The sequence below is a fragment of the Lathamus discolor genome, chromosome 8 (genome assembly GCF_037157495.1).
Source record: "Lathamus discolor isolate bLatDis1 chromosome 8, bLatDis1.hap1, whole genome shotgun sequence".
In the NCBI taxonomy this organism is placed as follows: domain Eukaryota; kingdom Metazoa; phylum Chordata; class Aves; order Psittaciformes; family Psittacidae; genus Lathamus; species Lathamus discolor.
This window is the reverse complement of record NC_088891.1, coordinates 3,424,752-3,449,778: the sequence shown is the minus strand read 5'-3', so window position 1 is coordinate 3,449,778 and position 25,027 is coordinate 3,424,752. Positions and strand designations below refer to the sequence as shown.

Below are 25,027 nucleotides of genomic sequence, written 5' to 3'. Positions count from 1 at the left end.
CTAAAGATAGCCGAGCTCGTGACCGGGGCCTTGCACAGGCATCCGCCGCGCTCAGCTGCACAGCAGGGCTCTGGTGTCACCGGACAGCGCAGGACACGGCCGGGGTGCCCAGCTCTGTCCTGGCTCATCCCATGCAGGATGCCCAGCGGCGCTGGCTGAGCCGGGTTTGAGCTCCCCGCTCTCAGGCATCCTCCTTGTGATGCTCTAAATGGGAGCCATGAACCAGCCTGTGCTTAGCCGGAGATCTGGAATGGGGAGGGGTTGTTCAGCCTGGAGAAGAGAAGGCTCCTGAAGGGGAGACCTGAGAGCAGCTCCAGTGCCTAAAGGGGCTCCAGGAAACCTGGAGAGGGGCTTGGGACAAGGGCCTGTAGGGACAGGACAAGGGGAATGGCTTGAACCTGCCTGAAGGGAGATTGAGCTGAGCTCTTAGGCAGAAGCTCTTCCCTGTGAGGGTGCTGAGGCACTGGCACAGGGTGCCCAGAGAAGCTGTGGCTGCCCCATCCCTGGCAGTGCTCAAGGCCAGGTTGGACACAGGGGCTTGGAGCAAGCTGCTCCAGTGGAAGGGGTCCCTGCCTGTGGCAGGGGTTGGAGCTGGATGGGCTTTAAGGTCCCTTCCAACCCAAACCATTCCATGATTCTATGACCTTACGGTGAGGCGAATGAAGCGCAGCAGCTCCTCCTCACCAAACCCAGTCAGGCTGCAGGCAGAGACACCCCCTGCGACTCACACAGCCCTTGTCAGTGAATGGAAGTGTTATTTGTGGCTCCTCACTCATTCGGGTGCTATTCACAGCTTTCCCTTCCTGGAAACCCCGCTTCACCCCTGCCACGGGATGCTGAGGAGGGCCAGCAGCAGGGCCCCCCCGGGGGGCTGCTCCCCAAGTCCCCCATCACCACCTGTGGCCAGTGCTTAGTTCTGATGCATCCTTTCAGCCCTGCTGAAGGTTCATTCTTTCCTCCCTGCTCAGCCCCACATTCCAGCAGCCGGGAGCTCCTGGAGCACTTTGTGGTATCAAAGCCATTGCCCAGGGTCTGGCTTCAGCAGGTTCCCCAAATACCTCCGTTTAGGGGAGAAGGTGAGAGCTTTGCGCTTGTGTTACCATCACTCACTGGTACCCAGCTGAAAGTACCACATTGAGCTCCACTTGCCTTTAAGCATCCTTGACCTGTCCAAAGGGGGTTTAGGGCTCCTCAGAGGGGCTCTGCTTCCCCCAGGGGAATGACCCCCGTGGTCCTCATCCCGGGCCTTGCAGGGACCTCCACACTCCCGGACTATTTTGGGAGGGTTTAAAAATATCCTGCCTGCATTAACGGGCAATAATCCCAACGGAGCAAGAGCCCCGCATGGCCACGGAGCTGCCTTCACCCCCCGGCCCTGGATACAGCCCCCCTTGGGGCCGGCGCGGGGGCCGTATCCCGCATCCCGGCTGCTGAGTCCCATCCCAAATGGCTGTGATCACCATGACAACGCTGACTTCAGCCTCCGCCACCTACTCGGGCTCGGAGCCCGCTGGGCGCTGGCTGATGGCTCGGTGCGGGCAGCGGTGAGTGCTCCCCGTGTCCCCTTTTCCCCTCGGGGTTCTTCTCCCCCCCCCCCCCCCCCCCGCCAGCAGCAGGAGGTGCAGCCAGCGGAGCCGTGCATGCGGCGGGCAGGGTGGGCGCACGGGCAGCACCGCTCTGCCGGCCGGAGGTGTCGTGAGCGCAGCGGGCTCAGGCGGCGCGGTGGCAGCGGGCCCCGGCTCGCTGCGGGCACGGAAGGGGCTGGGACGCGCTGGAGCGGAGCGGCACGGGGGGGTGGCTGGGCCGTGCGGGCGGCGAGGCGGGCCCTGGCCCGTCCCGGGAGCGGGGTCCGCACCCGGAGCGCCGGGAGCCCGGGGGCCCGTCCGCGGGTACCGGGCAGCAGCGCGGCCGGGGGCGCCGGCGCGGAGCTTTCCTTACAAGGAGCTCGGCTGCAGCCCGAGCGCCGGCAGCCGCGCTCGCCTCCTCCCGCCTCATTCATCCGCTCCGGGCGCACGGGGGCCGCTGCTCCCCAGGGCCCCCCCGCCCCGAGCGCCCCGCGGCTCCCCCGGAGCAGGGCTTTGAGGTGGGAGCCCGCGGGTCCCTTCTCTCGCTGGGCTGCGAAGGGCGGGCAGAGGGCAGGGGGGAGCTGCGATGCTGCTCCGGCCGCTGCAGGAGAGGGGATCCCCCCCTCCGGTCCCCCCAGGCTGGGGCACCCCACGGGGAGGTCCCCATCGGGGATGGCAGCGGGTGCCCCACGTCCGGCCGTGTCCGTCCCCCCATCCCCGTCTCTCCCATAGGGCTGAGGATGTCCTCGGTGTTCGGCAAACCCCGAGCCGGCGGCGAGCGGCCGCCCCAGAGCCCCCTCGGCGAGTGCAACGTGGCCATCCTGGGGTGCCGCGGGGCGGGCAAGTCAGGTGAGGCGGGCGCCCCGATGCCACGGGGATGGGCGGGCGTCAGGGTGGTGCTGGGGTGCCGGGGCCATGGGGGGGTTTGTGTGTGTGTGTGTGTGTGTGTGTGTGGCACCAGCCTCACCCGCCTCTTTCACCTCCTGCAGCTCTGACCGTGAAGTTCCTAACCAAGAGGTTCATAAGTGAATACGATCCGAACCTGGGTAAGATGCTCCCTCCGCGGGTGTTGCCCCTCCAGGAGCTCCCATGGAGCATCCTTCCCGTTCCCTACGAATGTGGCATTGAAGGAGGAAAAAAAAAGCAGCAAAGTTACATGGAAAACAACAGAAGGGCTGGATGTGACCCAAACCCGCCTGTACAAACGTGCCCCGTCACCCCAAAGACCGGCAGCTGAGTTATCAGGGGTCCCTGGGGAGCCTCCTGCTCGCTCCTGGGGTGCCAGGCAGGGAAGGGCTGGGACAAGGGGGCTGCAGAGCGGGTGGCCCCAGGGGCTGCGCTCTGCAATGAGCAGTTCTGGGCTTTATTTTCCACTCCTTTGAGTAATTAATCCCTATTTTCCTAGGCCGGACTCCAGAGCGTGGGGAAGAACCAGGAATGATTGATCGGGGACATTAGGGAGATATGGAGCTCGTCCAGGAACGGACTCCAGCTCCTCATAACTCAGTGACTCTCAGGAAAGGACAAATCCTTTCCTCCTCGGATCTGTTTTAGGAATGTGGTTCCATCTTCCCACGTCAAAACCTTTGCGAAGCGCATCCGTTAGGACCAGCTGGGAGAAGGCATCTTTCTCCCAGGGGAATGGCTCAGCGGCTCTGCCTGCCCTCCTTCCGAAGGAAAGGGGTGCTGCTTCTGCCTGATTTATTGGGAATCAGCCCCAGTGTCAAGCCCCAGACTCGCTTTATCTCGCCATGTCGTGGCATTTAGATAAGGGCTGAGCTCTGGGTGCGGTGACGGCTGCGCCGGGCTCCTTCCCTCCCTCCTTATCCCATGGGAGCCCACACTTGCAGCATACAGGGAGAAATAACTGTTCCTAGCCAGGCTTCCCAGCAGCATCACCACCAGTCCCCCAAAGTAATGTTGTCTTAGGAAGGAGCAAGGTGGGAGGCGTCAGATGCTGAGATTTTTCCCTGGTGTCCCAAGCATCCAGGGCTTTGCTTGGCTTTGGAGCAGACCGGCTACCCCAGCCCATCCTCACAACCACCCTTCTCCTTGCAGAGGACACCTACACCTCGGAGGAGCTGGTGGACCAGCAGCCTGTGGTGCTGAAGGTGATGGACACGGCTGATGAGGTGAGACACCGGGGCAGTGCTGGTGCCAGATGCCTGCTGTGGCCCGGCTGGATGCGGCTGGACCATGGCTCAGCCGCTCCTCTGGTTCCTCTCAGGATGGCCCCGGGAATTGCGAGCGCTACCTGTGCTGGGCCAGCGCCTTCCTCGTGGTGTACAGCATCGACGACAGGAAGAGCTTCGAGGGCTGCCAGCGCTACCTGGAGGTCCTGGCCCTGCATGCGAAGGGCTGCCAGAGCCGCCGTCCTGTGCTCCTGCTGGGCAACAAGCTGGACATGGAGGAGTACAGGTACTGGGCATGGGGCAAGGCTGGCTTTTCCCGGTGGGAAGAGCTCACAGATTCGCTTCCCATCTCTCCAGCTGGGATGCAATATCCAAACCTGATTTCTATTGTGGGTATTTCCACCCCCATTGGTACGTGCCCGTCCTCCCACATCTCCGAGGTTCCTGCCCGGGGGATGATGTATTTATCTTGAGCCTGCTGGTATTTTCAGTGGGATGGTTTTTGGCTCCGTGGTCGGGCACAGTCACTGTCCCCAGGCAGCGCTTGAGCCTGCTCCAGCTCCTCGCTCCCCTCTGGATGTGCCCTTTCCCTGGAGCCCTTCCTCCCCCTTCCCGCTGCCAGCACTGCACGTCCCCAGCCTGGTTTTCTGGCCTTTTGTGCTGCTCTGGGGCTGCGTTGGATGTTGGTCCCATGGATCCCTGAGTCACGCACGCTGCTGACCCACCCTGTGCTCCCAGCATGGAGGCTTCCCTGTCCCCACAGCACAGGCTGTTTCCTCCCTGCCTCCCAGTGCCATCGCAGCCGTGGCGCGCATCCCTGGCGTGGGAGGTTGCATGATTCCCCAGGGACCTTCGGGACAGGCAAACCAATCATAGAATCATAGAATCATAGAATAGTCAGGGTTGGAAAGGACCTCAAGATCATCCAGTTCCAACCCCCCTGCCATAGGCAGGGACACCTCACACTAAACCATCCCACACAAGGCTTCGTCCAACCTGGCCTTGAACACCGCCAGGGATGGAGCACTCACAACCTCCCTGGGCAACCCATTCCAGTGCCTCACCACCCTAACAGGAAAGAATTTCCTCCTTAGATCCAATCTAAACTTCCCATTTAAGTTTGAACCCGTTACCCCTTGTCCTGTCACTGCAGTCCCTGACGAAGAGTCCCTCCCCAGCATCCCTATAGGCCCCCTTCAGGTACTGGAAGGCTGCTCTGAGGTCCCCACGCAGCCTTCTCTTCTCCAGGCTGAACAGCCCCAGCTTCCTCAGCCTGTCTTCATACGGGAGGTGCTCCAGTCCCATGCTCCCTACTTGTCCCAGGAGCTGAGCCCGGTGCTCACCAGGAGGCAGGGTCCATTGCTCCCCGCCTGCATCCCTCGCTCCCCTTTCGGCTGGGTGCATCCCCTCGGGATGCTGCAGCCATGCCCTCGCTCTCACCAGGCAGGTGCCCGCAGCCGAAGGGCTGTCCCTGGCGCGCCGGTTCGGGTGCCTGCACTACGAGGTGTCGGCGTGCCAGGACTTCGCGGGGGTGCAGCGCGTGTTCCACGAGGCCGTGCGCGAGGTGCGGCGCCGGGCGCACTGGAACCTGCCCGAGCGGCCGCTCTTCATCACCGAGGAGCGGCCGTGCCTGCCCGTGGCCACGCCGGTGGCGCTGCCCACCCGGCACGGCCTGGCCAGCTGCACCTTCAATACCCTCTCCACCGTCAACTACAAGGAGATCCCCTCGGTGGCGCAGGCCAAGCTGGTCACTGTCAAGTCGTCGCGGGCGCAGAGCAAGAGGAAGGCTCCCACCCTCACCCTGCTGAAGGGGTTCAAGATATTTTAGGCAGCATCCCTGCTGCAGAGGGGATGGGGAGAGACTCTGTTCCCCTGGCTCTGGATGGACCAAGACTATCCATGATGGACTGACGGGCTGCTGGTGGGCAGGGCAGAGCCTGTGGTGGTGATCTGGTGAGCAGACGGGGTGCTGAGAGCCTGAAATCAGTCGGGGCATCACCCTGCCTTGCTCCTGACCCCTCTGGCTGGGCACTGCCGCAGTGTGTGCATCCTGTCCTGCCGACTGCACCAGGCACCAGCCTGGCTTTCCGCGTGGATCCAGGCAGTTCCCGGAGCAGCCAGAGCTATGGGCACCACTGGGATGGTGAGGGCTGTCCCCAGGGACCCCCAGCCAGCTCAGAGCACAGCGATGGGAGCCCAGGAAGGGGGAATCAATCATTAATGAAGCACAGGGGCACCCGCCTTGCTCCTCTCACGGGTGCCCTCACCGAGCAATAAGTAAGAGGAATTTCGGGGTATTTTTAATCCAAGGTGCAAATACTGTTTAAGCCAACTAAAGGCCTCAGGTGTCCCAAAACCAATTCCCATGCATCAAATAAGTCATACCAAAATAGCTGGGTTTTAATCCACTCGTTACACCATAGTGTTCCTTTTCAAAGGCCTTGCAAGGATTGATGCTTCCCTGACGAGGACGCGCTCCAAAAAGCCTTTGTTTAAAAGACTGATGTGTTTAAAATATGTCTTAAATTATTTCATGGCTTCTCCATGTGCCCAGCGAAGGGCACAAAGTGAATCCCAAACCAGACCAGGCTCCGCCTGTGCCCGAGCCAGGACCAAGGGCTGTGCGCTCAGCTTCATTTGTTGTGTCAGGTTAAACGTTCTGCTTCTCCCTGGAGCTGCAGTTACTCTGCAGAGTAACACATCACATGTATATTTGTACATATAGCATATATATATATATATATATATATACCTGAGCTTATTGACAGAGATTCAACATGGGATTTCAATCAACCACTTTGGAAAGTATTTTAATAAAGATTATTTCTGAAAAGAACAAAAGTGCCTCTGCGTCCGTGTGGCTGTTTTCCTGACGGGACAGGACAGGACAGGACAGGACAGTGTGTTCCCTGGCTGACGGTGTGTTCCCACACCTCCTGCCCTTTGTCCCGGCTCAGCTCCAGCCTGGGTGCAACAGGGGATGAAGGCAGCGCAGCAGGGAAGGCTGGTGGCACTGAGAGCAGCAGGTAAAGACCAGCCAGCCAGGAGCTGAAGCGGGGAGGCCCAGGTTTGCAAGTCCAGAGCCACTTGTGCTGGTGCAGCTCTGCTGCTGCTTTTTATTCTCTTTTGTTTCCGCAGGCTAAACTGTGTTTTTAAACTTCCATCACTATGAATCAAGACATTCTGATACATTCCTTAGGGCCTGAATGGTTGGACTTAAGCTGCTGTTACAGGGCGTCCTCAGACTTCTCTGTGTACAGAGATGTGACGGTCCCATCCTTCCACTGCACCACGACTTCTCCTGATTTCTGATCCTGGGGCACCGGATCCTCCTTCCGCAGCTCATTCGGGCTGCATTCATCCACAGGGACCAGGGCTTGCTTGGCTTCCAGCTCCGCCTGCTGAGCTGTCTGCCCTGCTGTGCTGCACATGTGGCTCTTCCTTTTCCTGCAGGGAAGGGATAGAAAGGAAACAGGGAGTGAAGCAGCAAGCCCAGCAGACATCTGGGGTAAGTATCTACCTGCAGAGATGGTTCCATCCAGCTCTTCACACCTTGGCTTTGGGAACACAGCAGCTGCTTGTGGGAAAACCAGCTGCACTGTGTTGTGTTAAGAGGTCTGTGGTGTTTGAGTTGTGGGTTTACACTTGGAGAACACACAGCTCACCACGGTGAGGCAGCAACAGCCAGTAAACCATCATTAAACAAGCGTGGCAGACTTGGGACATCAGTTCTTTGTCTCTCATTGGAAATGGAAGCTGACTCAGAGGTAAGTTCTCTTGCTGCAGAGAACAGGGAGTTGCTCCTCAGCTGCGGGATTGTTGTGCATGCAGATGGCAAGGCTGGGGAGTCCTGCTCCAGAGCCCCTCAAATGGGGAGCACTTCACACCATGCATTTAATGTTCCTTCCCTCCCAGCAGCCTGGCTGGGCTGGGCAGAGCTGTCACAGGCACTTTACTGCTGAGGATCCATGGCCTGGAGAAGGGGCTCATCCCAAGCAACACACAAGAACAGGGAGTCAGGCAAGTTTTTACAACGAAGCTCAGTTGAAAGGGAGTTTGTCTTTGCTCTTCTCCCCATCACTCAGGGCTTGTCCTGCCCTGCTCTGCCAAACCCTGTCTGCTGGGGGGGGGGGGGTCAGCACTCCACCACACACCAAAAGACACCCAAATTTTCCTGTCTCACCTGTTCCGTGTAACATTAAGGGCCAGAAGGACAAGACCCAAAATCATGGCCACAAACGAAAGCGCAAGGACAGAGTAATTCCATGTTGATGCTGGGGAAAAGCAGAGAGGCAGGGTTAGCATGCATAGAGCAGTGTGACCTGCAGAGCCCAGCCAGGCCTTTTCCAAGGACAGCCAAGCTCAGAGGGCCATGGCTTGGCTGCAGGATGAGGGCAGAGAAGCCCGTGTCAAACTCAGCACCCAGAACAGAGCACCCAGGTCACGCTTTTGGGGATAACCTCAGGCAACTCTCCCTCCATGGGCTTACACAACTGCTTTGTGCCACTCACAGCCCCCACCTCCAGCTCTGTAGCTCTCATACTGGCCACATCTGCCACACATGGCTTCAGCCATATTCCAGGCTGGGAGCAAGGCTGGAAGCTGCAGTGTCCCACCAAGAGCACTGCTAGAAGGGCCCCTCTGCTTTGCAGGTTTTCTCATCACTACACACCTGGGTGGATAGATTTTGCCTTTGAACATAGGCTGGGCCGTTCAGCCCTGATGGCAGCAGATGCCCTGTCCTTGATTTTTGTGGCTTTGAAGTTGATCCCCATGGCACTAACCTGCTTGTATCAACCTGCTCCCTCTACCCTGCCAAAATCACTGGTCATCCCAGACCTTTGCCCTCTTGGCAAGCTGTGCCTGGAATGAGGCTGAACCTCACTCTGGGAGGAGACACTATCTCAACAAAGCCTCATGCCTGTCTTTACCCATGCTTCTTCTGGAGGTGAGACTGAGGGTTTGTATATCTGGGGTAAACCATATCCTCAGGTAATTCCCTTTGGCATCTTCATCAGGAGGAGGGTTAACAGCCAAGAACTGTCTACCTCTATTTCAACTCTCAACTCAGCAATGTCAATGGGACTTACGGTCTTCTGTGCGGAAGAACCAGAGCAGCTCCTCCAGCTCCTCTTGACCTATACCCAGCGCAAGGGTCACATCTGCTGTGCGGTCATACATGTCTGTGCTGGCAAGGGCCGTGGGGACATCCATGTCCTGCTCTGCGTTGGCTGTGGAGGAAAAGAGCAGGAAGATGCAATGGTTGTACACTGCAATACTTCAGGCTAGAAATGGCCTTCCCTTGACTCGCAGGGTTGCCCAGTACGTCTCTCCAAGCAGGCAGAACACAGCCAGGAGGGCACAGCCTTATCTCATGCACTGAGAGGTGGAGAAGGTTCTGCATTACAGTTCAGCACGTGCGCCCTGCTTCACCCACACCATTATCCACCAAGATAAGACTCTACCTTGCAGCAGGAAAAATGGGATTATCCAGAAAAGCTTCATATTTGTATGCGTGCTAGGGTGGATCATGCCTTCACCAGCGTTTCTTCAGTGAGCAGATCTCTGAAGGAAAAGGGATGAGAGGTGAGGAGTAAGGTAACCTCTGCTAGCTCCCACCATACAGTGCCACTGGTTTTATTAGTGGGAGCCCTGAAAGTTACACAGGTTATTACTCAGAGGTACTGGAGACAGCAGGCCAGCATGTTTCTCCCCTAATGTCTACAGCAGATGAAGGGAGATTAAACCACAAGTAGAGATGATCTTTCAAATGACTCTGTGCTCATGCTGATCCCCCTCTTTGCTCCAGCTCTGTATTCAGACCTGATGTACCCCTGCAGCTGTGGCATCTGTTTTCTCCTGTGAATGGTGAGTCCGAGCTGCCAGGACAGGGTGCAGACATCCTGGGAGCCACCGAGGTGACAGCAGAGCAGGTCTGCTGCCTGGGGTTGGGCCCCTTGCCTAGCTGACACCGTGCAGATGTGAGCTCAGCTGCTGTAAGCCAGCCCCTCCCCAACTAACCTCCCTTTTCTCTCTTTGCTTCCCTGCCACAGTCCTTAGAGAATACGCTTCAGGGACAGTGACTACCTGCTGCCAATACAGGGATGGCAGAATAAGGGTGTGGAGATGAGGAATTGGTGGGCTCAGCTCCAAGAGGAGGAAAAGCCAGCATGCCATTGAGGCAAAGGTATCTCGCATCCCTCAGAGAAGCAGAAAGCTCCTCCTTGACCTTTAGTCCCTCATCTGTCAGTGGCATCAATCTAGCTTTTATGGCAGCTTGTCCAACTTCAGCTTCCTTTGGAGGGACCTGACCTGAGCAGAGGGTTCCCCTCTGTGCACTGTTAGTCTGAGATTGCTGGCTGACTCTCCCCAGTGCTCCACCACCACTCACTGGCCTCATCTGAACCATCACCCACTCACAGGTGAATGACACCACAACACACATGTCTCTAAGACATGCTGGCCTCACAGACCATTAATTACTATATGAAGACTAAGACTTTTACAACTGATACTCTCAACTTTTACCTGCCTTCGTAGTGTGGCACTGTCTGAAACTCTTCCTTGCAAATGACTCCTGACCATGTTCCACTGTGCCAGGCATGTCAATAACACTGCTGCTGACTCCTCAGGGAGGTGTTTGTCCTGTCGGTTATAGACCTAATGATTGCTACTATTTCCCCCCCCACCTTCTCAGTGTCTTCACAATTCAAAGTTCACATTTTATAGCCAAACAGGCATGCGGGCTTGCTCCCTGCTGCCAGAAAACCACCTGTGAGCAGTTCTTTGAGGATTCTCAAATACATGGTCCACTTGGTATTTCAAAAAACATGGGTAAAGGTGCTCCCTGCAGGTTAGCTGTGCTAATTACCTTGCTGTCCAAGTAAACATTAGCTTATTCACTCCTTTCAGCCCTCAGAAAGGAGGAAATAAAGTTATGGTGCCAATGAAATCAAGTTACAAGTCTACTACAACCCAATAAGAAGGTGCCACTTGAATGTGCTAAATCCTGCTGTGCAAAGCTCCTGTCTAATAATTTGCTCCAACAGGAATATTTGACATGCATGTTGCTGATTTTCTCCTAAGGTGTTTCATAACTTGTGGGCCACCTCCTGGTGTCCACACTAAAGCCAGCATACACAGCTGCTAGAGGTACTTCTCTACTTCATAAAGTAGTGACCACAAGATCTCCACAGACTGGAGCTTCTCAAGTACAACACGGTAGCAGAACGGATATTTGTTGTGCACTAACAGGAAATTTAGGTAAAAGACTTTAAGAGACCCCCCTGTTATTTTAAAGATCTTAAACATCTGCATAGAAACGACCAAACTAGTTTGGAAGTTTCATTCATCAAAGCTACAAAGCAAAGTGTTCTTAGGCCAATGTATCTACCCCAGTGGAGAGCCTGAGCAGGATCCAGAATGCTGCCTGCACCTCCAGTTTCCCCAGTAAGGAAAAAGCAAGTCCCAACAGATTTTAGATCTTTCAGCCCGAAACAGAGATTTTTAAGGCCAGCTCCTCCAGCTTCCACCACATAGTGGCTCTGCCCCACTGCCCACATTCTGGTGTGGGAGACCACTGCTCCACCAAACAAGCTGGGAAACTGGGTGATGTCTTCTCCATTGCTTCTCTGCCTGCACATCTCAGCAGTCACTCTGGCTGCTGCTGGATGAGGATGAGCCCCTAGATCCAGGTCTTTGACAACTCTAGGCTTCAGACTTTGGTCTTCTAGACTTCTGAAGACACCTAAGACCCTTCTGAGGTTGCTTCCCAGCTTGGGTACAGCATGGGAAGCTCAAATGAGAGAAAACTCATGCATTTTATGCTTTTATGGAAGGAAGCAGGTAGAACTAAGACCCAGCACCTCTCAAAGAAACACTTTTCCTGTGTTATTTTGAGTTTATACTTACACCTGAACAATTTTGTATTTTTTTTCTTTTTGCACATGGGATTTTCACATCAAAAGCTGCAAAATTTGTGTGCTGTGTGTACTTCAGGAACAAAGAGTCACTCGCAAATGCCAGCTGTTCAAAACCAGGATCTGTGGACTTCGGTGGCATCCAACAGAATCTCAAGAAAATACATTAAAATAGCAAGTGGCTGCTTTCTGCTCTACAGATTGATCCCAGCACTTAAATCGTGCTCTAAAGGCTGGCATAACACGCATGTCCCCAGTTGCACATGGACTCCTTCCAGCCAGAGCACAGTATGTGGTGCTGTGAAATTACTATGTGCATTGTACATTGGTTTTTATCAGGTCTAATATTCATGGTTCTTACCAAGCCAGATGTTGCCCTCACTCTACAAATGAGAAGTCTTGGGATACTTATTATATTGATATGAGTAAAGATGGGGGAAAAAAGTCTTCTGTTAAGATGATAATGTGCCTCTGGACTCCCTACTCAATACTCACTACACGATAAGGGACAATGCACTTATAACACCCCAGTCCTTGTAAAAAAGTCTCCTCTTGTCACCCAGACTCTTTTTCTGGAAGTTATCTTATCTTACTGACTGTGTTAAAATGCATCAGTTATTCCAAAGTCATTATAAAAGTGGGATGCCCTGCTTTTGGGATTCATAAAGGATATACAATGGCACACCATGCAGATACAAATGGATGGGTTGGTTTATAAAGGCATATTAAGAACTGAGTTTAGTTAAAGAACACAAGAGAAATGTTTAATATTTAAAATACCAGAGGAAGAAGGCAATCTGTACTAACTTTTAACCTTTGTAAAGTCGAAAGTTAAAGAGCAAACCTGAGCTATAGGATATATTTTCATCTGACTGCTTTCCAGGCTGCTTATATGCAGGAGTTATCCCAGCCTGCTTCTCACTTGCCATTCAGTCTCTCCTTAAACAAGTCATGCAGCCTTGGCTTAAAATGTGCACAGATTTCTAACTGAAATAAATAAAGAAGCCTTTCTTTACAGATAGCTATGAATTAACCCAGCAGCAGGAATGTTCGTTCATCTCCGCTAACTCACCAGAAACACGCTGTTCCAGCAGAGAGGAAGCTACATTTCTTCTTTAAGCCCTGCTGTCTGAAGATGTCTCCTCCAAGCAGCCTTCAGTGCCTCACCACGGTGACAAGGTTGCCTTTCCTCCTACACTTGGTATGCTACGAGCTGTGATTCATTCTGCTCCTGAGTCATGTCTGAAGGCCAGTTCAACAGGTGAGGTTCACTCCAGCCCCTGGAAAAAACACACCTCTTTAGTGGGTCCATTTACATGAGGTGAATGACCTCTTCCCAAAGAATGAACCATAGGAACTTCCAGCTTATTTGCTCAAGCTATTGGCCTAATCAGTATTAAGAGAGCATGCCGAGTAGAATGACAGTAATAAGTTACCCTGTGGTTAAAATAAATGATAATGTTCACTCTGCCTGGCTCTGTCCTCGTTGCGTAAAGGAAGCATGTCCTGATAAAGCCCTTTTTTGTCTTTTAGTGAATGGTCATTCTCAGGCTCTCAGAGCATCTCACAAGAGTGACTGACTTTGCAGGCAAAGCACCCACTGGAGATTCTGCCATCCCTGTTTTGCAGGTACTGGAAACAGCTGGCTAAGTCAACAGCCTGCTAAAAGGCTTTACAGTATCACAAGGCTTTTTGAGCCAGCCACATTGGGGAAGGAGGATTCCTCCTCCCTGAACTATTTGATCCATGGCTGGAGCTGCATACTGCAGAGCAAGCTAGATACCTCTCAGTGACAGGCTTGGAGCACACAGCTAGCACTGATTAGCTAAGGCTAACCGGAGATGGGCACAGTATCCTTATGTTTGTCAAGTTCTTGGTATTTTACAGCTTGAAATAAAACGTCTTTGGCACCGAAGCCATGTTCCAGGGTGATTAATCCTTTGAATTCCACCTCACATCTAATTCAGAGCTTCCTCTGGCTGCTCCTGTGAAGTTTCACTCAGCAGACACACACACTCCCCAGAGAGAGATGTTTTACTGTTCAGTGTCAGCTTGGCAGCGATGGGATGGGAGCTCACACTCCGCAATGCATCCTTCAGGAAACAAGAGCTCTTCTCTGCTGGGGGAGGCAGGTCAAGCCGGGACATCACACCATGCTGTAAATCGGGCTGTCCTTCCTCCTCATTTCAAGTTGGATCATTTAAAAAGTGCCATCACTTCAGGGAATGCTTCTCTAAGTGTCCTTGTGACTGAGTGCCAGGGATGGGGTACAGTGACGGTCTCTCAAGCTACAAACCCAAACCCTCTGGCTCACTGCCTTTGTGAAGGATGTAAAGAAAATGCCTTGCCCCTGCAGTGCAGTCTCTGAGTAAAGGGATGGAGATGCTGCACATGGTGAAGAGGTGACTGTAAGAGGAGGAGGGTGACTGCAAAACCCTAAAAGGTCCCTTTTCAATCCCAGTTTCCTACATGGCTTGATTTATGTACCTATATTTAAAAAAGAAAAATGAAAAGTTTCTCCAGCTGCTGTGTGGAAGCTGGACATGTATGTAACTGTATGGGTTACATACAGTTGATGTAACGCACACTGCCCTAAACTGAAGCCTCTGAAACCAGGTGGAGAAACCTAACCAGAGGTGACAGAGTGCCTGCAGCCCCTGGGACATCAGGCACCTTGCAGCTCCGCAGTGGCTCTTTGGGTCCCGTCCTGCCTTTGGGCTGTTTGCAGAAGAGGGCGCCGTGTGGGAAACCACTAAATAAACCCAGTTTCCTACCAACTAGAGTTGTGCCTTGCACCCAGTAATCCTCTCCTTCTCCAGAGGAGCACGAACACACTGAGGACAATCTCTTCAGTAATGGCTGTGAGTGTTTTATTTCGTTATTTCCCTTGACAACGCTGGCACTCTTTCATGGGAGTTATCTTTTTACTCCTTGGAGACACTTTCAGTGCCTTTGGCTAGGAAGCAAAGTGGCGATAGGACGTTGATTGGTGTTCTGCTTCCTCCTTGGATTTGTCTTCACTACGCTTAGGAAGCACTTCTCTGACCTTGGCATTTTAGTTTTGCTTATCTCTTTTGATCCCTTCTGTGTCTTTGACCTGAAATGCCTGGTTACAGAATAACTAAACATGCAGGGTTGTGGGGAATTTTTTTCTCTCCAAGTACAAAAGCAGAGTTCAAACGCAGCAGGGAAGCAAGATTTGTGAGCTTTATGGTTTTCTTTTGTGAATCAGACTGCTGCTTTCATTCTGCTGAAAAAATTACACTGAAATAAATCTTCAGGCAAAAATTCATGTGTCCAAGGCACAATGCCAAATAACGGCTGTCATCTGTTTGAACAGTCCCATCAGAGCATTAATTACTTGGGAGCAAATACACTGGAGTGAATTTAAGTCCACTTCATAAATACAACATTAATTATTTCATGTGTAAGTCTGGCAAAAACTCAGCACAGAGTTTCGGTATTTCCTTTAATGCTGCCAGAACTGGGAATCCTTCTCCAGGGCTTCAGTCCCCTGGTGAGCAGCAGAAGCTCCACACTTGGTGCTCATGTGCCACTGATATGTTCAGTACCTCCCAGGCCAGGATCTGATACCTGGAAATTGACAGGAAGCAGCAGCTGGATGCCGGGTTCAAATTCCCAGCTTTTGGATGGTGTTTGGGCCATACAAACATGGATGATACATCCCTGGCCCTTCTGATGTGCTGGCTTCACCCAAGACCTCAGGGACCTGGTATTCACCAGCACCACACAGGAGGTGTCCTTCCAACTCAACCAGCAACTGCGGTGTCTGCTTTGGGAAACCACAGGTATCTTGCAGCATCTGAGATATTAAGTGCTCAATGAGATAGCAGGTCCTCAACATACAAAGGACACGGAACTGCTGGAACAAGCCCAGAGGAGGGCCACAAGGATGATCAGGGGACTGGAGCACCTCCCATACAAAGACAGGCTGAGAAAGCTGGGGCTGTTCAGCCTGGAGAAGAGAAGGCTGCGTGGGGACCTCATAGCAGCCTTCCAGTACCTGAAGGGGGCCTATAGGGATGCTGGGGAGGGACTCTTCGTCAGGGACTGTAGTGACAGGACAAGGGGTAACGGGTTCAAACTTAAACGGGAAGTTTAGATTGGATCTAAGGAGGAAATTCTTTCCTGTTAGGGTGGTGAGGCACTGGAATGGGTTGCCCAGGGAGGTTGTGAGTGCTCCATCCCTGGCGGTGTTCAAGGCCAGGTTGGATGAAGCCTTGTGTGGGATGGGTTAGTGTGGGGTGTCCCTGCCCATGGTAGGGGGGGTTGGAACTGGATGATCTTAATGTCCTTTCCAACCCGAACTCTTCTATGATTCTAAATCTTCTCAGGATCTAAAAGCAGCAGTCAAATTACACACTGTGCGGAACACTGCTTTCTCTTTCAGGGCCTGATGCCCGTAAGTGCCTGTAAGCACTCCGCGATTGTGCAATGACTAATTGTTCCTTGTTTACCAGCTCCGTAGTGTTTGTGATAAGACACTGCCTGCCCTTCTCCCGTCTCTGCTTTCCCACATGAACTGCGCTGGTTGCTTCAGTTTCTTCTCAAGCAGAAGCCTTCCCTTCACCCTGGCTACCCTCTTGCTTACATTTGACCATACCCTTTCATCTATGCAAGATGTGCTGTCTGGAACTGAGCGGTGTCCTGCACATGATTAAACTGAGGATCTCCACGGGGTTCCCCAAGTCACAGAGAACCAAGTTTTCCGGAGCAATTGATTTTTACATCCTGATACTCGGCTAGGAAATACCCCAGGTTTTGCTAGTGTATCCTCTGTTTCTCAGGGTGCAGAACAGGCACCTCATTTAGGATATCCTGACTCGGTTTTTGTTACCTGCAACAGCACTTTCTCATCTCTCCTTTCTTTCTGCCACTGGAAGCAGAGGCACCTTCTATATGTGAGAGGAGAAACCCCTAATGATGAGCAAAACACACGCAGAAGGGAATGAATGGCACAGTTCACATTCTGAACAGGGTTAACGTCCCTTTCCTGGGTGGGATTTCCCTCCTGTATCGGCCTGACTCCAGTTGTCATCCAGTTCCCAAGTAACTCACGTGTCCCCTGAAACTGTTCCCAGATTTCTCGCATTCCACGTTTTACAAATTCCCACTGTCAAAGGCCATAGGATACAGAGAGATTCAGATGCGTAGGGCATTTGTGCATGTAATTTACATGAAAGGGAAAGCGACACAAGCCATCTTCCCATGGGTGGGAAGAATGTTCTTAGAGTGATAAAATACTTTTATACTTATGTTATGGGAGAAGGCAGTTCCTTTAAGTGGTTATTCTGACCCCACCGTTTACAAGAAAACATTCTTGAAGTTATAATCACTGTTAAAACAAAGCAGTAAAGAGGCGGACACACAAATGAGCAGCCTGAGTGGGAGCCAGCAGAGCCTCAGTGCCTGCGGTGTCAACACCCCCGCCTGCCCTTATCTCCGCACTGAGGCGGCCAATTCACGGTCAGGAAGGACAAGGTTGCGGGTCCACCGCCGCGGGGAACGCTCTCCCGGACAGCGCCGACAGTGCGGAGAGACAGAAACCAGGGCTGGAAACCGAGCTCTGGCTGCGAACCGAGTAACGCACCACCCTGCTCCGAAGCACTGCCCGCACCAAGATGGCGCCGCCGCCTCAGCCTGAGGAGGGCGGTTCCGTCCCGCCCCGAGGCGGGCTCCGCACGCCTGCGTGCGTCATCGTCCTGCGCCGGAAGCGCCGCTATGCGGGGCCGGCTGCTGCGCGCCTGGCGGGAGGGGGTGAAGGCGGCGGCGCCGCCATGGCGGGTGCTGTTCTTCGGCACCGACCGCTTCGCCGTCACCGCGCTGCGGGCCCTGCAGGCCGCCAGGTACCGCTCGGGGCGTGCGTGAGGGCGGCCGGGGCTGGTGAGGGAGGGCTGGGCGCCGAGGGTTGGGAGATACGGGATCCGGGGGATGGGCTGGGGTCGGCGTGAGGCAGGGGTCGTGGTTTGGGCAGCGGTTGGTGGGGGAGAGGAAGGAAAGCGGCCTTAGGTTGGGACAGCGGCGTTGGTGTCGTGAGTGGGTTGGTGGAGGGGATCACAAGGGGGGCAGGGGTGCGTGGGTTTTGGGTTGGAAGGAGGAAACCACGGGTGGTGAGGGGCTTGGGGGCAGTGAAGGGGGTCTGGGGACCAAGTAGGGGGTAGGGGTTGGAGGAGATCCTGAGGAGGCCACAGCGAGCGGCAGAGGTGACCCAGCGTTTGCCTCTCCCTTGCTCTGCCTGCGTGAGCCCTTCAGTGCCTTGTCCTCCCCAGGGAGCCCAGCGAGGACTCGCTCGTGTCCCGGCTGGAGGTGGTGACCCTGCCCTCGCGCCTGCCCGGGGACCTGCCTGTGAGGAGCTGCGCCCGGGAGCTCCAGCTGCCTGTGCATGAGTGGCCCCACACCGGCCCTGCGGGGCAGTTTGATGTGGGTGTGGTGGCATCATTTGGGCGTCTTCTGAGCGAGGACCTTATTCTGCAGTTCCCATAGTACGTGAGTTGACAGGACAGCTGTTGCTGCTCCGTTAGTTAGGTTTTGAGTCGGCACCTGTGGTTTGTAGCAGATGAGGTCAGCTTCTTCCCTGGGTTCATCTGCTTAGCTTGAGCCCTACTTCTGTCGTTGTCAGGTGCACTGTTCTTTAACATGTTGATGGAGCCCTATGCAAATGTTCTGTGTAATACGTTTACTTCTATTCCTTTCGTCTCTCTTTCTGCATTCATTAAGAAACTGAAGGTTATATAGTGTGAATTTTCCTTTAAGTGTATCTTTAAACCAGTAGCACTTCAAAAGGTCTGAGCACATAATTCTTCAAGCATTTTCAGTGTAGTAAACGTCCCACACCCATTTACATGTGCTTCAGGTACTGTTCCTATTCTAACTTAAAACATTTCATTTCAGTGGCGTGCTCAATGTCCATCCCAGCTGCCTCCCTCGATGGCGAGGTCCTGCACCCATAATCCACACTGTGCTTCATGGTGATAAAGTGACTGGGGTGACAATTATGGAAATAAGACCAAAAAGGTAGGTTAGATGTGCTTCTCAAAAGCTTCTGTTGCTTCTTAGGACTTCAAATCATCACCACTTGAATCACCATTTAAATCATTCGGTAATCACTGTTTTTTTTTCTTATGTGTGTGTTTAATGTTAGAAGTTGAAACACTTAAACTTTCATCTGACTGTGTGAGACTTGACATAGATACAGTATTTCGGTGAGTGTGTAATCTGCACTCCAGACTCTAGCACTGTTACAGGCAGCAGAGTGAGAGCAATCAGTCACACAGTTAGATGGATAGGCTTGGTATGATGTGATGGGAACGATCTGGTTTCCAGAGCTGTGAGTCACCTGTTACACTCTGTAAGTAAAACACAGGACAAGCAGTTCCCTGTCTTGGGATGAGAGAGTGATTACATGGTTTAGTTTCAGTATAAAATCTGGTTTAAAAGGCTTGTGAAAACATGTTATCACAGTTAACTTTTCTTTCTTAGATGCCTGTCTCATAATAGATCTCAGGAAAGCTTGAAACTAGTTTCTTCTGAATACTTCAGGTTGTTTCTTCTGAGATGTTCTGCTTCTGAACTGTAAATCGTGTGTTCATATCAAACTCAGCTTGCTGAGGTGAATCTTGCTTGCCAAGATATATCTGATACTCTTTTCCCTGGGTTGTTTTGTGAACTAAACACATTTGATAATGTGTGACAAACAAAGTTTTGGGGGGGGGGGAAGGGTACTTAGTAACTGAGTTAACATATTGAACATAGAGTTTTGAACTGCTGGTTGAGTTATAGCTTCCTCTCCAGTAAGCTTGTATGGTTTTTGCCTCACAGGTTTGATGTAGGTCCAATTATTAAGCAAGAAGAGTTTGCTGTTCCTCCCCGCTGCACTGCAAAGGAGCTGGAAGTGGTATTATCAAAGATGGGTGCAAACATGGTAAAGTCATGCAAGCTCAAACTAGTGTCAGTTCTCATTTGCGCCTTGCTTTTAACATGTATAAAAGTCATTCATCTTAATCTTGCTCTGAGTTGACTGCAGCTGTTAAGAGGAGAGTGATCTGAAACTTGGTGTTTGTGAGCACTTTGCCCTGCTGAGAGAAAGGCTGTATGGTGTGTGATACACTATCAGTGTTCATCCTGTGCCTGCTGGTATGCCTCTGTTCTGTGAAGAACTCCATGACTTTGTATGGAAATGGTGCAGTTTTGTCTTTCATTTAAGTGAATATCTGCTTTTTCTGTCTCAGTAATCCCAGATTTTGTCCTGTTCTGGATTTAAGATCAGAGAGGAGATCATCCATAAAATAATACTCGGAGTGGGGAGGGGTTAATTGTTATTCAGTGGGAAGGATGCCTTTAGTGTTTGTGTGCATGATACAAGCCTTCTGAATAAACCGATCCAATTGTCTGAAAGCTCACATGAAAGTTCCACTGATGAAAAATGAAGTACTATGCATAAGTATACTGTTCTCAGCTTTGCTAATACTCTGTACAAAATCTGATTTTACAGCTGATATCAGTTCTGAGAAACCTGCCTGAAAGTTTGAAAAATAAAAAAGAACAACCAAAAGAAGGTGTAACATTTGGTAGGTACAAATCATATTTAATGCAACTTGTTCATTTTGTCTTTTATCAGCTGGAAGACAAAGTTTCTTTTTTCAGTGCTGGGTTATGTTTTATTTAGATACCTTTCTCACTATGGTCTTTCCATTGCCTTCTCTGGCTTAAACAAGTACAGAGGGAAAAAAGCTTGAGATTTCTTCTTCAGATTTCCTGTGTTAATGTTTTTATTCCAGTTGTCCATTACAATATCAAAATCCTGAGTGATGTTACAAAATCTGAGTTTATTCTTGATAGTTATAACACAGACAAAAGTGTTAAGCTGTGCTTCTAAATATATGTTACCAGTTTGCATTACAATGTGTAAATAAGAGGACAACTGAGAATAAAGTATAAATAATCAAAAGGACATTTTTAGGGAATCTTTTCTCCAGCTGTTGGTTAAGGTACTTATGGCTAGAGGTAAACCTACCATTGGTCAGGGTGAAGTTGGGTTTAAAACAGGATAAAATGGTACAGCTGTTCGTTTGCAAAAAGATGCAAAACAAAATACAAAGTCTTCTATTATTTTTTCTCTAGCTCCTAAAATATCTATAGCGAAGAGCTGTGTAAGATGGGAAGAGCAAACAGCTGCACAAGTAATTCAACTGCATCGTGCAATAGGAAGCATGGTAAGACAGTAGAATTTTTTTTTAACCCTCTTTGTCATCTAGCATATGTGAGTTTGATGTAGGTATTTTAACTAATGACTAAGCTGAAGTTCAGTTATTTTAGCCTTTTAAACCCCTCATATGTTCTAAAATCCCAGCATAGTTTAGCATTAGAATTAGTATAGAGGAGAATTTTCATAGACTTGATTCCAAGTGTGAAATCAGCCCAGAGTTTTGTGTTGATTCCTTAGCTCTGAGATTTCTACTGATGCATTTGAGAGGGTTCCAGAACGCTTTCATGACATCTTTGCATGACAGTAAACAACGCAAACAGCCTTGGTAAACAATTGTTGTAGCTGGATGCATTACTGATTACTGCATATGCTAACGATTTGCTTGTCAGCGAGATGAGGGAGAACAAGAAGAACTGGATATAAGGAAAGTCTCTTATCTGGACATAGACCTAAATTTTTCCCCTAGTGTCACAGGTATCTTGCATAATTAAAAGACTAGACAGTTGCCTGGAAGTTGTGAAAGTATTCTCAGTGTGTCATCTGCTTCTGTTTCCAGTTTCCTTTGCAGACACTGTGGAAGGGAGCTACGGTTAAACTTCTGGATTTTGTGGAAGTGGATGACATCCCTGGTTTTGCTGGTATTTAGTTTGAAATTAATTAAGTTACATTTTCCTCTCTTTTCAAACATTGAGTTGGAGATCATATGCAGTTGTGCTAAGCAATAGCCTTGAGTACTGCTTTCTGAAACTCCAGTAGAGCGAATTCAGTCCCATGTATGCTCAGAGTGCAGTAAGTTTCTGTGCCCAAAGATGAGCATAAAATGGGTTTTAATGACATTCTTTTTCTGTGATACTGGGTGAGCAGCAGGTATAGCCTTGTGAATCCTGAGATTTGGAGGATTTTAATCCTCTAATTAGTTAGGGGAGCCTCTTATAACAGCATTGTCTGGGGATCTCTCACAAGGGCTGTTTCTGGATCAGATAGGGAGCAGTGCCAGAATGACTGTTCTGGTTCTCCCCTGTTCATTTGGGTATAATTTGCTCAAAAATATTTTTGAGCAAAGCAGTGACTCAAGATGGTTATTGTGCTTCAAAGAGACACAAGTGTTTCAAACTTTTTTGTACTTGGCGCTATAAAAATGCGAGTCAATCTTCCTTTGCTTTTAGAACAAACATTAAATGACTGTGGAGCTGCTCCTGGTTCACTTCTATACCATAAAGCATCCCAAATGCTGATAGCTCGTTGCAAGGTAGGTTCTTCCCATTTGTTTTATGTTCACTGCCCTAAGGACGAAGTTTTTAGTATTTGTGTGTTACACAATTTTTGTCTTAATTATCCATTGTTACTCACTGAGCTAGTTTAGATTAGCATGGGTTGTCTTATTTGGTATCTTGGAGAACTTCTAATTTCCACTAACAGGCAAGAATTTGACTTGTAAACACGATGACATTAAATACAATGTGTGCTGCAAGTCATCCTGGGGAGAGCTAAAGAGAATTTAAAACCATGGAAGAAGCTTGCTGCCATTTGTTTGTTTTTACTTTTAGGAAGGCTGGGTTGGAATCAAAGCAGTCGTATTAAAGAAGAAGCTTACAGCAGTTGACTTCTACAATGGATATATGCACTCTTGGTTCCAGCAGAAGTCAAGAGCAGTTCATCAGGAATGCAGATTTCAAACACTCAAACTTAGCACGGCAAAAAAGACTCTGAAAGAGAGGGAAATGTTGTCACAGAATATAAAACAATAGATGTATTTCAAAATGTGGGAGATGATGTCTGTAAGTTAATAGTAATATAAAATATTTCAGTGCCCACATATAACATTCAGCTTAGATGAACTTTCAAGTTTTCCTCCCAGAGTGTTTGATCTTGCTGTCATCTGCATGTTTTCGTTGTGGGCTCCTGAAGATAGATACTTTTTTCTGTTTCCTCCATAAAGAAAGAGAGTCTCTGTGAGTGTTGAAGTTAGTGAATAAATCCCTGTTTCTGCTGTTGAGCAATAAATTTATTTTTATACAAGGTTTTCAGTTTCTCTTTGAGGGCTTTCTTCAGGTGTAAGTTGTGCATAGTTACTTCGATCTGGCAATGCTAAAATCCTGTGCTGCTCTGGAATTCAGTTCAGTGCTTAATGGGATTCTTAGATTATCTAGTTTGATTTTCTTGCCTTGGTATCCTTGTATTGAGATGAGTAACTTAAGCCTTAATTGGGAACATCCAGAGAATTTTTTACTGTCTGTGTAGTTTTCTTGTTTTAATCTTTTTCATTCTGTTTCTAAAAACTTACAATTTACCTTCTCAGTAGATCATTTTCTTTGGTATATTCAGCTTTTCTGATTGATTACTTATGTTTCCTACTTAATTGTATCATTTGCCATCTCTTCCTTCTCCTCTTTTTCATATCCTAGAAAATACATCCAAGTTAATATTTGTGTGCCATCCATCCATGAAGGTTTATGTTCTACTGTCATACTTTGATAGGAGAGGTGTTTATCTGAAGAGTTGTTAATCTAAGCCAAGCTTTTCTTCGACCTGCCTTTGGGTAATGGCATGTATAAGAAGGAGCATTTCATGTGAAGAACCCCTGAACTGATGACTGTTAGAAGTAATGTAGCACTGTGAGGATAACAGCAGAACAAAGACTGGCCATGTCCTGGAGCTGCTTTATTGTTGTTTGCTCACTTATTCTTTTTCTGAATATTACTGGAGTAAAAGCTTTTTTTTGGAGCTGTTCAGACTTGGGAGCATCCAGCTCTGGGACCCCAGACATAAGAAGGATTTGGAGCTGAGTGAGTCCAGCGGAGGCCATGGAGATGGTGCAAGGGCTGGAGCAGCTCTGCTCTGGAGACAGGCTTGAGAGAGCTGGGCTGGTCCAGCCTGGAAAGGAAAAGGCTCCTTAAGGGGAGACCTTAGAGCAGCTCCAGTGCCTAAAGGGGCTACAGGAAACCTGGAGAGGGGCTTTTGACAAGGGCCTGTATAGACAGGACAAGGGGTAATGGCTTAAACCTAGGCATATCTGAAACTGAAAGCTCAAGTTAGGTGTTGAATTCATGGGAATTTGATGTGCTGGAGTGTGACTCACTGGGTAGAAGTAAGCAAAAGCTCCATAAAAATGTGCTTCATTACATGGATTAAAATGTTTCTGAAGAAGCATCTGTGAAAGCAGATGCTGCAGTATTTTTTCTAATTGCCATTGGTCCAACAATTAATCTGCCTCTGACAGGTCTTCCAGAACACACGATCCTCCAAGAAATCCAAGCCTATGAATCAGAGTCAAAACATGGAAACAACAGCAGGGTGGAAGTTGGGCTCCTGTGGAGAATTCCATTTGTCTCTGCACACTCAAGGATGGAGCTTGTGCTGCAGAAGTTATAAACCTGGCAAGTTAGTTTCCAAGCAAATGATGTATTTGTGTGGTTTGCTCCCAGCTACCACTTGCATATAAAAGGTGTGAAGTCATTTTGCCTTTACTCTGTTCAAATGAAAGGTTAGTTACCACCTTATGCCGATGGAAGGGATGGTGGGTGGGTGGGTTTTGTGTGTGTATGATGGACTTGGGGGTTTTCTGGGTTCTGTACACCACTGGCTCAGCTGTATGGCTGCTTGCCTTGTGTTTTACCCACTGAAGCTTCTGGGAATTTTTCACCAGTTATTTTAAAGAGCACTCGTAGGCATCACTGGGATTCAAATAGTCAGTGTTTGCAGAGGGTAAGAACATTTTCTGTACACTCTCTTCCCCGTAGGATTTTGACGCTAATTAGCTGCATGGTAGAGGTCTGTCTTTGGGCATAGGTTGTGTCAGAAGTTGAATTAGCAGAAAAATGAGTGTACAAAAAACCCCACAACCCACCCACACCACTATTTATATATTATGTATATATATAAAAATATATATATAAAAAATATAGACAATTTAAGCACAAATGGTAAAGAATTTTGTACTTAGGAGAAGTATTGTAATTATCTGTTAGCATGGGTGGACCGACTTTTCTGATGTCCAGGTCCCCAGGCACTGGAAAATGAATTCTGGTTTGTTATGACCAGAGTAAGATGGTCAGTGAGATGTGACCCCACAGGAAAAAATACAGTATTGAAAATTCCGGCAATTTAAGGTTAAAAGTTTTCAGATGAGCAAACTGTTAACCTTTTAGTTCCTAAGAATGACTTGAGGAAAATTCTTTTGACAGT

At 50.0% G+C, this 25,027-nt stretch overlaps 3 protein-coding genes and 1 long non-coding RNA gene across 7 annotated transcripts; 3 read left to right on the top strand and 1 right to left on the bottom strand.

The window, feature by feature from the left end:
* The first annotated feature begins 615 nt into the window (after nt 1–615).
* RASL12 (RAS like family 12) lies at nt 616–6,538 on the top strand. 4 transcript variants are annotated; one of them, XM_065688406.1, is made up of 6 exons: nt 616–1,544; nt 2,298–2,414; nt 2,555–2,611; nt 3,624–3,697; nt 3,793–3,983; nt 5,145–6,538. In XM_065688406.1, exons 2-6 carry the CDS (start codon nt 2,306–2,308, stop codon nt 5,503–5,505), a joined length of 792 nt encoding a protein of 263 aa, XP_065544478.1. In that variant the 5' UTR covers nt 616–1,544; nt 2,298–2,305; the 3' UTR covers nt 5,506–6,538. The 4 variants fall into 4 exon arrangements, with proteins under 4 accessions (XP_065544478.1, XP_065544474.1, XP_065544477.1 ...); XM_065688402.1 differs by having other exon boundaries at nt 618–1,544; nt 5,141–6,538; XM_065688405.1 differs by lacking the exon at nt 616–1,544 and adding an exon at nt 1,677–1,690 and having other exon boundaries at nt 5,141–6,538.
* On the bottom strand, nt 6,481–12,960 carry SLC51B (SLC51 subunit beta). Its single transcript, XM_065688407.1, has 5 exons — nt 12,689–12,960; nt 9,163–9,262; nt 8,788–8,928; nt 7,881–7,971; nt 6,481–7,144 (listed from the first exon to the last, which is right to left on the bottom strand). The coding sequence occupies exons 2-5, from the start codon at nt 9,227–9,229 to the stop codon at nt 6,925–6,927; spliced, it is 519 nt and encodes a 172-aa protein (XP_065544479.1). The 5' UTR covers nt 9,230–9,262; nt 12,689–12,960; the 3' UTR covers nt 6,481–6,924.
* Nucleotides 7,158–13,235, top strand: LOC136018807 (uncharacterized). Its single transcript, XR_010614583.1, has 3 exons — nt 7,158–7,205; nt 12,635–12,877; nt 13,150–13,235. It is a non-coding gene; the product is annotated as an uncharacterized LOC136018807 (long non-coding RNA).
* Nucleotides 13,236–17,328: 4,093 nt separating this feature from the next.
* MTFMT (mitochondrial methionyl-tRNA formyltransferase) lies at nt 17,329–22,865 on the top strand. The gene is made up of 9 exons (XM_065688688.1): nt 17,329–17,483; nt 17,907–18,119; nt 18,529–18,651; nt 19,456–19,558; nt 20,129–20,204; nt 20,758–20,849; nt 21,399–21,480; nt 22,009–22,091; nt 22,390–22,865. Exons 1-9 carry the CDS (start codon nt 17,359–17,361, stop codon nt 22,588–22,590), a joined length of 1,098 nt encoding a protein of 365 aa, XP_065544760.1. The 5' UTR covers nt 17,329–17,358; the 3' UTR covers nt 22,591–22,865.
* Nucleotides 22,866–25,027: the final 2,162 nt, after the last annotated feature.

Coding starts and splice junctions, on each gene's coding strand:
- MTFMT (XM_065688688.1), top strand. CDS start 17,359: ATGCGGGGCCGGCTGCTGCGCGCCTGGCGGGAGGGGGTGAAGGCGGCG. Junction 19,559..20,128: donor CAAAGATGGGTGCAAACATG/GTAAAGTCATGC, acceptor CTGATTTTACAG/CTGATATCAGTTCTGAGAAA. Junction 20,205..20,757: donor AAAAGAAGGTGTAACATTTG/GTAGGTACAAAT, acceptor TTTTTTCTCTAG/CTCCTAAAATATCTATAGCG.
- RASL12 (XM_065688402.1), top strand. CDS start 2,306: ATGTCCTCGGTGTTCGGCAAACCCCGAGCCGGCGGCGAGCGGCCGCCC. Junction 3,698..3,792: donor TGATGGACACGGCTGATGAG/GTGAGACACCGG, acceptor GGTTCCTCTCAG/GATGGCCCCGGGAATTGCGA. Junction 3,984..5,140: donor CTGGACATGGAGGAGTACAG/GTACTGGGCATG, acceptor CGCTCTCACCAG/GCAGGTGCCCGCAGCCGAAG.
- SLC51B (XM_065688407.1), bottom strand. CDS start 9,229: ATGATCCACCCTAGCACGCATACAAATATGAAGCTTTTCTGGATAATC. Junction 8,929..9,162: donor CCCATTTTTCCTGCTGCAAG/GTAGAGTCTTAT, acceptor TTTCCTCCACAG/CCAACGCAGAGCAGGACATG. Junction 7,145..7,880: donor CTTAATGTTACACGGAACAG/GTGAGACAGGAA, acceptor CCTTCCCTGCAG/GAAAAGGAAGAGCCACATGT.